The sequence below is a fragment of the Gossypium hirsutum genome, chromosome D08 (assembly GCF_007990345.1).
Source record: "Gossypium hirsutum isolate 1008001.06 chromosome D08, Gossypium_hirsutum_v2.1, whole genome shotgun sequence".
Taxonomy (NCBI): domain Eukaryota; kingdom Viridiplantae; phylum Streptophyta; class Magnoliopsida; order Malvales; family Malvaceae; genus Gossypium; species Gossypium hirsutum.
Window position 1 is genome coordinate 8,876,564 of NC_053444.1, and position 14,816 is coordinate 8,891,379.

Here is a 14,816-nt window from a genome sequence, read left to right on the forward strand (position 1 = left end):
GCCACACGAACTGCGCGGGCAAGACTAACATAGTGTCCGCACCATTGTTGTCATCAATTGGCCGTCATCCATTAGGACTCAGATCTATGAGGCAATAGTGAAACACATTTCTGAAAGTTAACACCTCCTCCAGATTCAATACATGACCTCGACGAAGCCTATAAAATTGAGCCCACCCAGCCTCTGATATAATTTCTTGTCGTCGTAGGCACACACGCTAGATGTGAACCGTTCAATGGAAATACCAAAACAAACTCCAAATTTATTTTTTACCAGTATATATTTACAGTGATTCAATCGAAGGTTCGAAGACCAGTTGGAAACAATTGATTCCAATCCATCGTGAGGAGTAAAATAAAACATGCTCAAAGAACCTCTTCAATTGCAGGCTTTGAGTTGGTATAGATTATGGAAAACAGAAATCAACAGCGTCTCTTCTTGCCGACCACATTAAATGAAGTAGGCCACTGCAACCCACCATGAGAACTCGGAGCTATTCCATACTTGTCAAGAAGATGGCAGAAGAAAGGGTGAAGTGGAATATGAAAATCTGCTTCTAGTACGTGTAAGAGAAGTAGAAAACTTCCATCGGTGGTGTCATTCAATCGTCTCGATCCTTCAACAATCGAGAAGTCATAAGTAAAATTAGCTGTTTGAGTCCCTCGAGCAGCCAGGTGACGACTCATCTCTTCATGCTTGGTGGTGCAAACATATGCGTTCGCCTCCACGAGAGTATTTACTTCACAGCATTGTGAAGGCTTACTCCCTAAGCCACCACAATTACCTTGAATATACGACCACCTTTTCTCGACCCAACCATTATGCCTAATAAACCCAGAATAACTATAAAGACATCTTAACAAATTTACCTCTGAACCATGATGATCCTTCTCGACAGCAGCTCCTCAAAAATTTCAATTTCAAACGGTTTAATATTTAGGGTTAAGGTAACCTCCTTTTAAAGAGTTTCACACCTTGACTATTCGTGTGTTCGAGAATGAAGGCACAATCAATTTTATACAATTGTACCTCTCCTCAACACACGGTGAATCACATATGACAATTTAAAGCAAAAAGCGAATGCAATACGTTTCATTCTCAGATGTTCCCTACTTCGTGAAGCCAAGTTCTCAGAAAAGTCACTTTATAATTCTTCTTGATTTGGGTGGGGAACAGTTTGTTATGGTGTTTATCATTACTGGCCTACTACCTGGTTACCCGAATGAGACTGATCCGTAGCCAGCATAGTTCACATCTTGGGGTTTGCATGTGATGAGTTTGCATCCTCTCATGAACTCACCCCGAGTGAGTTCACACCACTATTCAGGCAAACCCGCACCTAGAGAACACATATTAATCCTAGAATAGGATACGTGTTGGCATGCATGGGGTTTAACTAGGACGTCGCATCCAGAAACAGGGACCGCATCATATAAATAGAGAATTTAACCCCCTTTGAAAGACAAACATACAAAAACACTCAACACGCATCATTCCAAATATGAGAGTAGGTGAGAGCAACAATATTCCAAATCTTTTCCGTAGTATCAAGCAGCAAATAAGTTTTGAAAATATGAGATTGCATAGAGTTGATAAACCATACCATAACAGAATTCGTTGAATCCCATTAACTAAAAGTTGAATCAGTCAGTTTAAGTTTCGTCGTGGTACCAGTGATGTATCCCTACAATCCACGAGCCTTGACAAACAACAAGCAGGACCTTGACCAAACAAGATAATTATGGTCATCAAGCTTCACAGGACTAATTTGCAACGAGGGATGATCGGTTGGAGTCACGAGCTTCTCGTCCTTCTGACATAATGTTGAAAAAGACAACTAATACCCCAAAATCTGCTTCAAAAAATTATAACAAAGATCCCTCCAAGAAAGCACAAAAGAGATCTCACACAAAAAAACTAAGGTCACGTGCGACATGTGAAGTAAAGAGGCAGAACCTTGTGACATCGTGTGAGGCTCACGTGCGGGTCTTCTGGTAATCGAACTCCGGGGTTTCGCCGGAGATTGGATTCCGACTCCAATGGTACGAGCAGTGAGAGAAAAAAATAAAGGGTTAGGATGGATAGTACCAATTTAGTGTTTCTAGGGTTTTTGGAACAAAACTTTGATAACCAGAAAAAAATTATCCCTAAAAACGGATCAAAAATCTAATACCATGATGAAAGTAGAGATGAATACTCTAATTGAGGAAAATCCCAATTTCTCAAAAGTATGTATAGGTATATATGCATGAAGCATTGAATCATGTAAGGAAAGAATATCTCTAATCAGAATTTCTAAAAGTCAAGTATAATCAGTAATAATTAGCTATTCAATGTTGTCAAATAAGTCAAAGATTCTCAACATATATCATTACCGGAAAGGCGCATCTTCACAGCTTAGCCTTTAGGCATTCCCAATAGCTTTCTTGAGAACCAGTTGACTTCCCTTCTCTAATTACTAGGTCTTCTCCCAATATCACACCTAGGCATCATGTTCTTTCAAATTTGGGCAGAAAAATTGCACTAAAAAAATAAATGGTCTACGTTTGTAGTCTTTCAACAGAAGCAACAAAGCGTCATCCTCTATCAAATCCCATCTCTTCAGCCTCTGCTTCATAGCTAGTCTATCTTTAATGGAAAGCCAACCAATATAACTATGACTGGGGATGTGTGTTTCGGCCCCAAAGCAGCTTACCCCAGCTCACCTTTTGCCTCTTATCATGTAGGATCTCCCATTCAAACTTAATAGTGTACTGTCCAATTCGAGAAAGGACCCAAATTTTCTCATCATCATCACCAGTAATATTTCTTACCATAGTCCATGCCTCCTCTATGTCCTCACTCAAGGGGTCTGGCTGCCTCCATCTACTATCTTTCCAAATTTCATTTACAACTAATGCTCTTCTAATATCAGAGTCACTTATACTAATGTTTGAAGGTGCCCATCTACTGTCCGTCAACTTCGAAATTCCCTAGAAGTTGAGTTTACAAAGTTTAGTCTTTTTCACCCACACTACCCACAAAGAAGTCTTGGAGGTAAGAACCTTCCATAATTGTTTTCCCAGGACAGCCTTATTCCAACTCTCTAATGCTTTGATCCCTAAACTGTCCTCACTCTTCGACAAACAAATATCTTTCCAGGCAACAATTTCCTTGCTCCCCTCATTTTTGCCCCTCCATAGATAGTTCCTGCATTTTATATCAATGGCTTTACTTATTGACATTGGGAGGATGAACACAGAACACCAAAACACTTGTATGCTTCTCAACACAGCCAAAATGAGTTGAAGTCGTCCATCATATGAAAGGAATTTTACAATCTACTTATTAATTCTGGCTTATATCTTTTCAACATATTCATCACGATTTTCCTTTTTCAACCTAGTAGAACTTAGCGGGATGCCCAAATACTTCACAGGCAATTCGCCTTCTTGACAACCTATTTGCTGATGAGTTTCATGCTTCAAGAGATCAGTACCACCGGAGAAATAGAGATAACTCTTTTTATCATTTACCTGCAAACCACAAACTACATGAAAACGATTCAATGTATCTTTTATCCAAACAACAGACTTGGCATCTCCTTTGCAAAATATGAATAGATCATAGGCGAAACGTTGGTGATTTAACCTCATGTCTTTACAGCCCTTATGAAACTGAAAGTATCTAGGAAATTTAGTCAAGCATCTAGACAAATATTCAGCAACTAATATGAACACAAGTGGCGACATTGGGTTTCCCTGTCTAAGGCCTTTCCTTCCAGGAAAGAATCCCTCCAAACAATTGTTAATCATAATAGAAAAGGTCACGCTTCAAACACACTCAAAAACCCAAGAAATAGATCTCCTTAGGAAGTTTAAACCCAGGAAAACCTCTTCAAGGAAGTCCCAACAGAGAGAAACATATGGCTTTCATAAGTCCACCTTAAATGCACACTGCATATCTCTAGTTTCTTTGCAGTAGCCCCTTGCAAGTTCATGAGCCATAAGGCTGCTACCTAATATATTCCTCCCAGCAACAAATGCAAACTGCATTTGTATATCCAGAACCCTGCCCAACCTTGAAGCCAAAATTTTAGTAATGATTTTACAGTACAACGGGCAATAGGCCTATAGTCAGATAACCCCTTTGGATTTTGACATTTGGGTACGATGGTCAATTAGTAGAGTCCACCTGCTTAGGCATTCTTCCATTCTAAAGTCTGGATAGCTATAGTAATCTCATGACTGATAATATTCCAAGCTTTCTTGAAAATGAAACTATTAAAACCATCCCCTCTAGGTGCCGTGTTATTCTCTATGCTCCAGAGAGCCTCTTTAATCTCCATTTCAGTAACCTGACCACAGAGAAAAAGACCTCTTCAGTTACAATATGAAAGCTGAAATTCAAATTCTTAAGTACCATTAAGTAAATAAGTTTATATTTAGGGTTTATGCTTCCATAGAACTTTATATCTGAAGAACATTTGAATTTCAGTGCATCGCAGAAAATTAGATCTATGGAGGTTTTGTTGGCCAAAGCAAATCATGCATTCACTGACTGCTTTGAAATAGCTGAAACCCTTCGTGCCATGGCTAATGATACTGAAGAACAGGTTCAAGTAGAGAAGAATGAAGAGTCATATCTCATTCAGCTTGCTGGAAGGACTACCCCTAAAGGTCTTCATTGCCTCTCCATACGGTTGACAACTGAATATCTTTTACTTCAACCTGAGGAAAGACAATTCCCTAACCAACATAAATTGCAAGATCTAGATTTTTATCACTATGCTGTGTTCTCTGACGAAATTCTGGCTTGTGCAGTTGTTGTTAACTCCACAACTGCCTCTGCAAAGGTAAACTGACTTTGCCCCTTGTACACTATTTATTTTTAAAATTTTTTTTTATCATTTTCATTAACTTTCAATCTCTGCTTATTTTAGTGATGTTAAACATGTTTTTGCTTGTTGAAAGTGATTTTCATTATTAACAGTTGTGTTCAAAATTGTGTGCGTAAAATCATGCCAGAATGCCTTGTCGTATTACGTTGCTGGAGCCTCCAAATCAGTTCCCTTTTAGAGAGATAATAGTCTTCGGTCATTATTCTCCTTATTTTTTATAAGTTAGCTAGTTAGTTCAGGATTTTGCCAAGATTCCTGTTAGTGATGTTATATATCTAATAAATAATATTGGTTCTGTAGGAGCCGGAGAAAATTGTTTTCCATGTAGTGACCGATTCTCTTAACCTTCCAGCAATTTCAATGTGGTTTTTATTAAATCCTCCTGGAAAAGCTACAATTGATGTCCAGAGCATAGAAAATTTTGAATGGCTGTCAACAGAATATTCTTCAGCATTGAAGGAACAAAAGTCCAATGATCCTAGATATACATCTGCCCTTAGTCATCTTCGGTTCTATCTGGCAGACATCTTTCCAGCACTGGATAAGATTGTGCTCTTTGATCATGATGTGGTAGTGCAAAGAGATTTAACTGGACTTTGGAGTGTTAACTTGAACGGAAAAGTACATGCAGCAGTAGAGACTTGTCACGAAAGTGAAGCTTCATTTCATTCCATGCATTTGTTTATGAACATTTTAGATCAATTTTCAGCAAAGAGGCTTAATGCTAGTGTTTGCACATGGGCATTTGGTATGAATTTTTTTAATCTCCAAGAATGGAGAAGACAAAATTTAACCAACCTCTATGGTGATTACTTGCAACTGGTATAGGCATATCCTTCCCTCTCTCTCTCTCTCTATATATATATATGTATATATATTGCTTCATGCTAATATAATAACGTGCTTGTTGGTTTAATTCCCAGAAATTATGGTTAACAATATCATATGCACAGACTCATCTTTGTTGATTGAAATTTGTTATCATTTGAAGCAGTTGAGATTTTACCTAATGATTCTCTGTCTAAATTTTCAATATAGACCATCTTTCTTACCCCTTTCTCTTTCTCCCACAGTTCTATTTTTGTCTATAGCAAATTAGCAATAGCTTTGTCTTAGTTTGGCCTATGAGTGATACACAAAAAAGTTAATTGGAACTATTCAACTCTTTAAATCTTGTAGGAGGTGTAAATACTCTGCTTTAGATATATACATTACATACCAGTTTCTATGAGATGTATTTTGCATGTTGTATCTGCTTTTAAAATCTTCCAATTATACTTTCTTTCCCCTAATTTGAAGTTCTGAAATGAATTTTATGATTGTGAAACTTGTGCTATATGCATCACGAGCTATTTTACTCGGATTTGGGTTTGAGTGTCAGATATAAATATAGTTAGATTTTTTTTAAATTGTATCATTTCTTCTTTTCTCTTATTAATTCTTTACACTTATGTTGCTTGGTTGTCTAGATTTATTATGAACTTTTTTCATGTTTATATACTTGATGTGATTTTATTTTATCATAGTACTGCACCTTATATGTGTTTCTAAAGCTTATTTTCCTGGTGTCTTGTTACAGGGACTTAAGAGGCCATTGTGGAAGACAAAGAGCTTGCCTTTAGGTTGGATTACCTTTTACAACCAGACCGTAGCTTTAGAAAAGAGCTGGCACGCATTTGGGCTAGGTCATAACTCAGGTCTTAGTCAAGGTGATATCGAGCATGCAGCAGTCATACACTTTGATGGAATCATGAAACCCTGGTTGGAAATAGGAATTGCTGAATATAAAGGCTATTGGAGCAAACATGTGCAGTATGACCATCCTTACTTACAAGAGTGTAATATCCATGAATAATTGAAGATCCAGCAAACAAGTGGAATTCTTTCATTCATTGGACCTCCCCAAAACTGCCCCAAATCGTTTTTGTAAATTTCAACTCATTTTTTCCCACAACTTTCCCAGCCATAATCTTTTTGGGGATTAGTTCAATTTATGGCAGTCCCCAAAGGGCAATAAGTTTATGCAGGGAGGCTCCATTGCAGTTATACATTGTACATTTCACCAAGTTTGATTTTTTTCTTTTATTTATTTTTGGTAAAAAAAGAAGAAGGGAAAAATGTTATGGCCTTATGGGATTTTTTAAAATTTATTTTTTATCTTTTCTACTTTTTCTTGTAATTACAAAGTTTAATTTCAAGTTTAGCCCAACTTAGCGTCAGGGTCATTGTTCTTTGTTTATATACAGATAACATGACAGGTGGACGAAATTGATTGGACGTATGTAGATAGGGTGTTATGAATAAACCCGTGGCTGTTGAACCAGGGAACCAAACCGAGCCTCCATCCGAAACTGCTAGGGCTACGAGTCAAAGAAAGCTTCCTCCAAAATTCTAGGATTTTGTCATGTAGACTACGACAGCAAGGGCATAACGACAGAAGGCTTATGGCTGCAGCATGCTTATTGTCACTTGAAATTTGTTTCTTTTTTCTCACCTTTATTCTCTGAGTGTACTGCCGGTTATATTCACTGGAAGAAATTCATCTTCAGCTTTCATCAATTTCTGCTCATCTCATTTTAGAAATTATTAGATTCTATTGTAGGAATATCTGGACACAACATTGGTGGTTTCATTGACCACCGACAGATATGGCAGATGGTACCCGACTCAAGTTACTCGATGAAAATGTCAAAGCCATCCAAGAATCGCATGCGCAGCTCCGCAAAGACGTTGATGGTATTACTAAATCCTTTGCTTCTCAACACCAGATGCCGTAAGAAATCCTAACTTGTCTGCCAGTTGTTTCCACGGATTCACCTCCCAAAACAGGGCCACATATCGCATCTCTACCAACTGGTTCTTCCATTGGCTCTCACAAACCCGTATCGATTCAGTTTGCCCGGTTTTCAGGTACGAATCTGGGTCGCTGGGTTTTGCAGGCAGAACACTATTTTACTTTTTACAATATCCAGGAACAGGATAGACTTACCATTGCTTCATTCTATCTTGATGATGATGTCGCGGAGTGGTTTGATTGGATGTATAGAAACAAACAACTTTTCGGGTAGATTCATTTTACGACGGTCTTATCAAGCGTTTCCGGTCTTGTGACCTGGGGTCACCTGAAGGACAGCTTGCCAAGCTGCAATAGACTTCCATGGTTCAAGACTATCGAGCACGGTTAGAGTTTGCGCCCAGCGCTAGTCGGATAAACCGACAAATGTATTTAGTGAGCGCAGCTCTAATTTGATAAACCAACGATATTTGCACCTAGCGCTAGTTGGATGAACCAACAAATGTATTTAGTGAGTCAAGCTCTAGTTAGATAAACCAACGATAGTTGCACCCAGCACTAGTTGGATAAACTGACGAATGTGTGCCCAGCATTAGTTAGATAAACAAATATAAATTGCGCCCAGCGCTAATCGGATAAACCGACGATATTAAATGTGAGCCCATATCTAGTTGGTTTAACCAACAAATTGACACTATTTCATTTCACAATTTCCTCATTCATTAAATATCATCTTCATTCAAATATAGACAAAATATTGTATATCAAGTATTCAAATAACATCTAATAATAGTCAAATAAATAGACAAAAGGTTAAGTTCAAGACTATGAACTTACCAAAATACGACGGATGCTACGAATCAAATACATCTACCTAGTGATCCTTTCCTTCCCACGGTTGATACCCGATCTATTCTTTTCTTGATCAAATTAACAAATTAATTCAATTACTTAATTTGAATACCATACTTGCTTTTAATTAAATCAATTAACCCTAGATCATAATTTATACTTTTACCCTCAACAATTGACATTTACTCAACTAAATCATTAACATCAAAATTAGCTTGATTGCATCTTCATCTAATTTCCATAACTAACCACATATACATATAATTTATTAACAATCCCTAAATTCTTGAATTTTATAACTTAACACCATGCTAGTTTAATTTATAGCATTTAACTCCTTGAAAGCTAATACTAATAAAACTCTTAATACAAAATATTTTACTTGCTCACTAAACTTAGTAATTCAACTCAAAATTTCCAACACAAAGAACAATCCACCAAGACAGTCCCTAGACTTCACAAAAATTAACAATTCAACCCCCAATTCCATCAAAACGATTTCAAAGATTAGAGTTTTTCAACAATGGCCACTTCCACAAATATCATAATTTCTCTAAATTTCTACATGGGTAATCTACTACATGATTTTAAGGTTCCAAAAATCTACAGTTTAATTGAAAATTATCAAATTATACCATTAAAGTTAAGCTTCAAAAATGAAACTTAAGGGCCGAATGGTGCTAACCTTTTTCTTCTCCAAATCGGCATGCAAAAGAGATAAAGCTTTAATTTTGTTTCTCTTTCCTTTTTCTTTCCCCACTACTCTATTTGTTTCTTTTATTTTATTCATATTTTCGTTTCATTTTCATTTTTATTATAACTTAACATGGTTACTAATTAAGCATTATTATACCATTAACATACATTACATATATATATATAATTCCCTCGTAATTATCCACTAACCATAACTCATCAAATTAATGGACTAATGATTTAAATAGTCTCCTATTCTAATCCCATTTTGAAATTTAATACTAATTACCAATTAATCACCCACTTATTTAATTAAAATCAAGAAAATCCCATTTCAACCAATTATTCCACAAGATCCAAAATAACTCATACTTTCAACTAATTCACAACTTAATCCTTGAATTTACCATTTCCATAATTAATCCTCTAAACTTTAAAATCATCAAGAATCATTTAACAAAAATGTCTATTTAATTACCAAACTTAATATCAAACAAAATAATACCAAGAATTTAATTTCCCTACAATGGCAATATTCACAAACTTTACTAAATCTAAGAATTTGAACATGGGCACATTAACTCATGCGATTAAGACTTCAAAAACATAAATTTCATGTAAAAATAATCAAAATCTACTAACCAAATTAGACATGCAACATTAGCTCTTGGTCGTGCGTGACTTCTCCCCCTTTCCTTTTGTTTCGAAAAGAAGAAAATTAAAAGAAAAATATGCTTGGCTTTCTTCTCTCCACTCACTAATATCTAACATTACTATTATTAACATTTATATATTCTTTTATAACATAATTATAATTTAAGTATTATAATAACTCAACATATAATACTTATAATATTACCATAACCGTCCACTATCACATACCTATATAAATAATGGCTTATTTACTTAATAAGTCCTTTAACCTAAATCCACCTTATAATTTAGTATTAATTCCTACTTTTATCACTTATTTGATTTAGTCCCTGAACTCAAATTACACACTAATTCAACGAAATTATCTAATTGAAATTTAGTTCATTTCTAAAATAACTCTGTAAATATTTAATAAAAATATTTACGAGTCTGGTTTACGAAAATAAAGTCCCGAAACCTCAAATTTTTGAAACCATCGACTTTAAGACCGATACACTTGTACCCCATCTAACTTCCAAATAACCAAAATTATTAGACCAAACTTCAATATAATACTGTAATATCCTCGTAAATATTAATAAATAATATTCACTGATCTTATCCTTAGAAAACAGTATTCCGAAACTATCGTTTTCAGCTCCACTAACTTTTAGGTCGTTACACTTTCAAAGTCATCAGTCGCATTGGTGCAGTTACTTATAAGTTGGACCTATCCGCAGATGCCAAAATCTACCCTGTCTTCCATGTTTCCATTCTTCGCCAATGCAAGGGCATTCTCGATCAACAAGTTACACCCCTCCACTTAGTCGACTCAACAAACACCTTCATTTTGAATCCAACAGCTGTCATAAACAAACGAGTCATCGAGCGCTCCGGCCAGTTCATTGATCAGTTTCTAGTTCGTTGGGAAGGTCTTTTCAGCGAGGATGCCACCTGGGAAGATAAGAACCACCTTTTGAAAACTATTCCTGACTGGAACCTTGAGGACAAGGTTCCACTTGAGCAGGGGTAATGTTGTGAATGAACCCGTGGCCATTGAACCAGGGAACCAGACCGAGTCACCATTAAAAACTGCTAGGGCTACGCGTCAAAGAAAGCTTCCTCCAAAATTTCAGAATTTGTCATGTATCCCACGACAGCAAGGGCATAACGGCTGGAAGGGTACTATAAGAAAAGCAAAAGGCTTATGGCTACAGCATGCTTATTCTCTGAGTGTACTGTTGGTTATATTCACTGGAAGGAATTTCATCACCAACTTTCATCAATTTATGCTTATCCCATTTTAGAAAATGTTAGATTCGGTTGCAGGAATATCTGTACACAACATAGGGGATATGAAACTAATGGTTGTCTATCAGTCTAGTCTGATTGTGGACCAACGGTATTAATTTGTAAATTCCTTACAGAATTATATGAAATAAACTGATAACCTTTGGATCAGAGACTTCCATTGTAGCAAAAAAAAAAATCACTCTTGTCGTCTCCCAATTGAAGAGATGGATATGGCAACCATTTCAGCTTGCAACCCTGCAGTTCTTTCACACAGATCATCATCACTAAGGATGGCATCTCCATTTTCATGGGTAAGTTCTTTTTTTCTTTTTTTTTTCTTTTGCAATCTTTATGTTAAAACAATGAGGGGTCATTTTCTTTTCTTTTCTTTTTTTTTCATCTGAAACTGTAAAATCGACTTCCAGGGTTGTCCGCAATGGCATAGAAGGGGAAAGTGATGTGTTCCATGCAGAAGAAGGCTTTTACATAGTAGAAAGGGTGAACAAGTATGGGGATGAGTGCTTCATTGTTGGCAGCAGTGTGTGCAACTACCATGTCAAGCCCAGTCATGGGTCTGGTGGACGATCGAATGTCCACAAAATAAACTGGACTTCCCTTTAGTATGAGTAGCAACCTGCTTAGGTGGATCCTGTTGGGTGTATTCAGTCTGATTTGGACACTTTACATTGTTTACACTTCCTTCCTTGATGAAGATGAAGGATCTAAATTGTCCCTCTAAGCCAAACCTTACTTCCTTTTGGTGTTGTTTTGCAAATATCATGTTCCAATGAATGCAGTAAAACTACCTTCTTCATGTCCAATTTGTATTTTTTTGTGAGGGACTTATGCTTCCTTTTAGCAATTTCTTAAGGTCATCCTCCGTCTCTATTGTTCTTGTAGAGAATTTGGGTTCTCGCAGTCTACTCTTAACAATGGCATAATTCATCAATTGGTACCTTTTCTTTTTAGTTACCAAGCAATTTAAGTAGGAAACAATGCAAGATTTTGATTCTCTTCCTATATAACTCATACTGGAATTTTGTATGACTACAAAAGATCAACATTTTGAATATTGAATTTCAAACTACTCAATTTTAACTTTGCCAAATTAAAACTAATGACATTATCATGAGAAGATTTTGAGTTCTAAGCAATTATGGTCACGAACAATTGGTTTAGCTATTTGTCTTATTCCATTACCTATAGGAATAATTTTTTGGGTTAATTACACCAACAACCACTCAACTTTCAAAAAATAACAAAACAGTCACTAACGTTATCGAAAAGTGGCAAATCAGTCACCCATTAAAATTTTCCGTTACAAACCTAAAGGGACAGGTGACATAGCCAGTTAACTTGCCACATTGGACAAGGCAAAGTTGAGTGGCTGTCTTTTTTCTTCATGCCTTTTCTCTTTTTAATAAATGACCCAATATTTTTTACTTTTTGAGTAAATGGCCCAATATGTTTATACTTCTTCTCCATCCTATGAATCTTGTCGTCAATGCCTCCACCACAACCATCTTTGGCATCGCCATCGTTGACCTCCAAACCACCACCACCCTATCCTTCTTTTTCTTTTTCAACCCCCCAATAGAGGAGCCATCATGGTTGGAATCTGACTGTCTTTCTCTGCTGCCCAAAGTCATTAACTTTGAAAAAACCATATCAATATGGGATTTGAGACAATTTGGGATCAAAATATCAATACCCAAAACCAAATTGTTGAGGGGAAAATCCTCCAAAGCAACAATATCAAGTCTAGGATATGATATGATATAAACAAAAGGGGAACATCTAGACAAAATTAGAAGCAAAACAAAATCAAAAGAAGAAAAACAAAAGAGGAGAAACTCTATTGCAAACATTATCAAGTTGCATAAAAAATTCAGAAGCAAAACAAGGGGAACATCCTGACAAACCAAGCAATCAATTGAACCCATAATTTTTGGGAACAAAGGAAGTGGTTCCTCCAAAGGGACAACCAAATGTTGACAAGTGAAATTACGGGTTGGGTCAGTGATTAAGAGATCCCAAAATCGAAATTGGACTAGGTATTGTAGCAAATGAGGATGAGATATGGATCAAAAGAAGAGTAGCGGAGATGGTCGACTACAAAAGCTAGGGTCGAAGTGAGGTAAGCCCAGTCCTCAGAAAGGGATTTGAATCAGGTCACGGGGTCGGCATCTCCATTTCTTCTCCTCCCTCTTTTTCTTCTTCTTCTTCTTCTTCTTCTTCTTCTTCTTCTTCTTCTACTACTACTACTACTACTTAAACCCTAAACTAGTGCTAAAAGGGGTTGTTTAAATTGGTGCTAACCGTCCAATTGGCCAATTAATGACAACAAGGACTCTGTTAAATGCCATGTCATTTTTCTGTTACGTCTATAATGGAAAATGGTTAAAAAGACTATTTTTTTATTTTTCGAAAGTTGAGTGACTAAATTGAAACCAAAGTGATTGTTTTGTCATCTACATCAAAGTTGAGTGGTTGGTGGTGTAATTTACCCTAATTTTTTTAATGAATTGGTTTGTGCATATTGTACACTGAATGTGAATGTGTCGTATTCTTCGAGTGCACTTGAAGAATTACCATATTCTCTATGTTTTGTTTTTGGCTTTGAAGAGATTTTATAATTATCTCTTAAAGCCACTAAAAAGTGGGAATTATTGTCACTTGAGGAATGATACTGCATGATGTGATATTAAACTCTAGTTGCTAGGTTTGAAACATATTGATACATGCACGAATGGGGTGAAATTTTTTAAATTCCATTCACCGAAACTGCCAATTTTTAAGTTTGAAAAATCAGTCCACTTGCAAAGACTTATTGAATAGAATCCAAACATTTCTAGGTTGAGATCTCTTAACTTCGAAACACACTTTGAATTACTCGATTTTGAGTTTGGGAACTCAAGCTATGACCGTTTTAGTGAATATTGTACAAGTACAATTTTTAAACAAGATTATTACAGAAATTATGAGGTTCAAACTTTTATTTCGAGTTTAAATCATATCGGGTATGAGTTTTAGGCTTAATTTTTATTATATATGAGCTCAATATTGTATTTATTTATTCTGAATTTTGGATTTTTTTTAAGTATTTTAAGTTATTTAGGAGTGTGGAATAGGATCATAAATTTGTACAAGTCGCGGATTTGGTCTAGGGTTCTTGACGAATGAATGGGAACTTGGAGTTTGACCCAACCTGTAACGCAAACAAATCTAAGTTAAATTTAAGAATTGAAAGGGTAGAAATTAAAATAAGTAATAAAATATAGAAAAAGAACAATGAATCCAAATTAAAGTTTAAAAACAATTAAATAAGGACAAAATAAAACAAAAACAAATAAATGAAACAAGATAGATGGAAAAGATGGAAAGTTCCGTGTAAAAGTCCTAAGGAGCCTTGGAAACTAGATGAATCTACAACTCCTTTTAATCGACTCTAATTTTCTCTCCAAGAAAGAAAACTTGACAAGAAAAAGCTTGAAGATGATCCCCACAATATAAAAAGATTGTTAAAACTCTTCTAAAAGAAAACTCAAGAGAAATTCTTAAAAAGAAAAACTAAAAGAGAATTTTATTAACTAAAATAGAGAACTTGTTGAAGGAATTATGAATTGTGTACAATGAAAAGGTCTTTATATAGACTAGCTAAGTAAATCC

General features: G+C 35.9%; 1 protein-coding gene across 1 annotated transcript; it reads left to right on the forward strand.

The window, feature by feature from the left end:
- The first annotated feature begins 4,498 nt into the window (after nucleotides 1-4,498).
- On the forward strand, nucleotides 4,499-6,734 carry LOC107908269 (probable galacturonosyltransferase 6). Its single transcript, XM_016835499.2, has 3 exons — nucleotides 4,499-4,834; nucleotides 5,180-5,701; nucleotides 6,459-6,734. Exons 1-3 carry the CDS (start codon nucleotides 4,499-4,501, stop codon nucleotides 6,732-6,734), a joined length of 1,134 nt encoding a protein of 377 aa, XP_016690988.1.
- The last annotated feature ends 8,082 nt before the right edge of the window (nucleotides 6,735-14,816 follow it).

Excerpts from the sequence above, each read along its gene's own strand:
- LOC107908269 (XM_016835499.2), top strand. The coding sequence starts at position 4,499 with ATGGAGGTTTTGTTGGCCAAAGCAAATCATGCATTCACTGACTGCTTT. Across the intron at positions 4,835-5,179 it reads CCACAACTGCCTCTGCAAAG|GAGCCGGAGAAAATTGTTTT; the intron begins GTAAACTGACTT and ends TTGGTTCTGTAG. Across the intron at positions 5,702-6,458 it reads ATGGTGATTACTTGCAACTG|GGACTTAAGAGGCCATTGTG; the intron begins GTATAGGCATAT and ends GTCTTGTTACAG.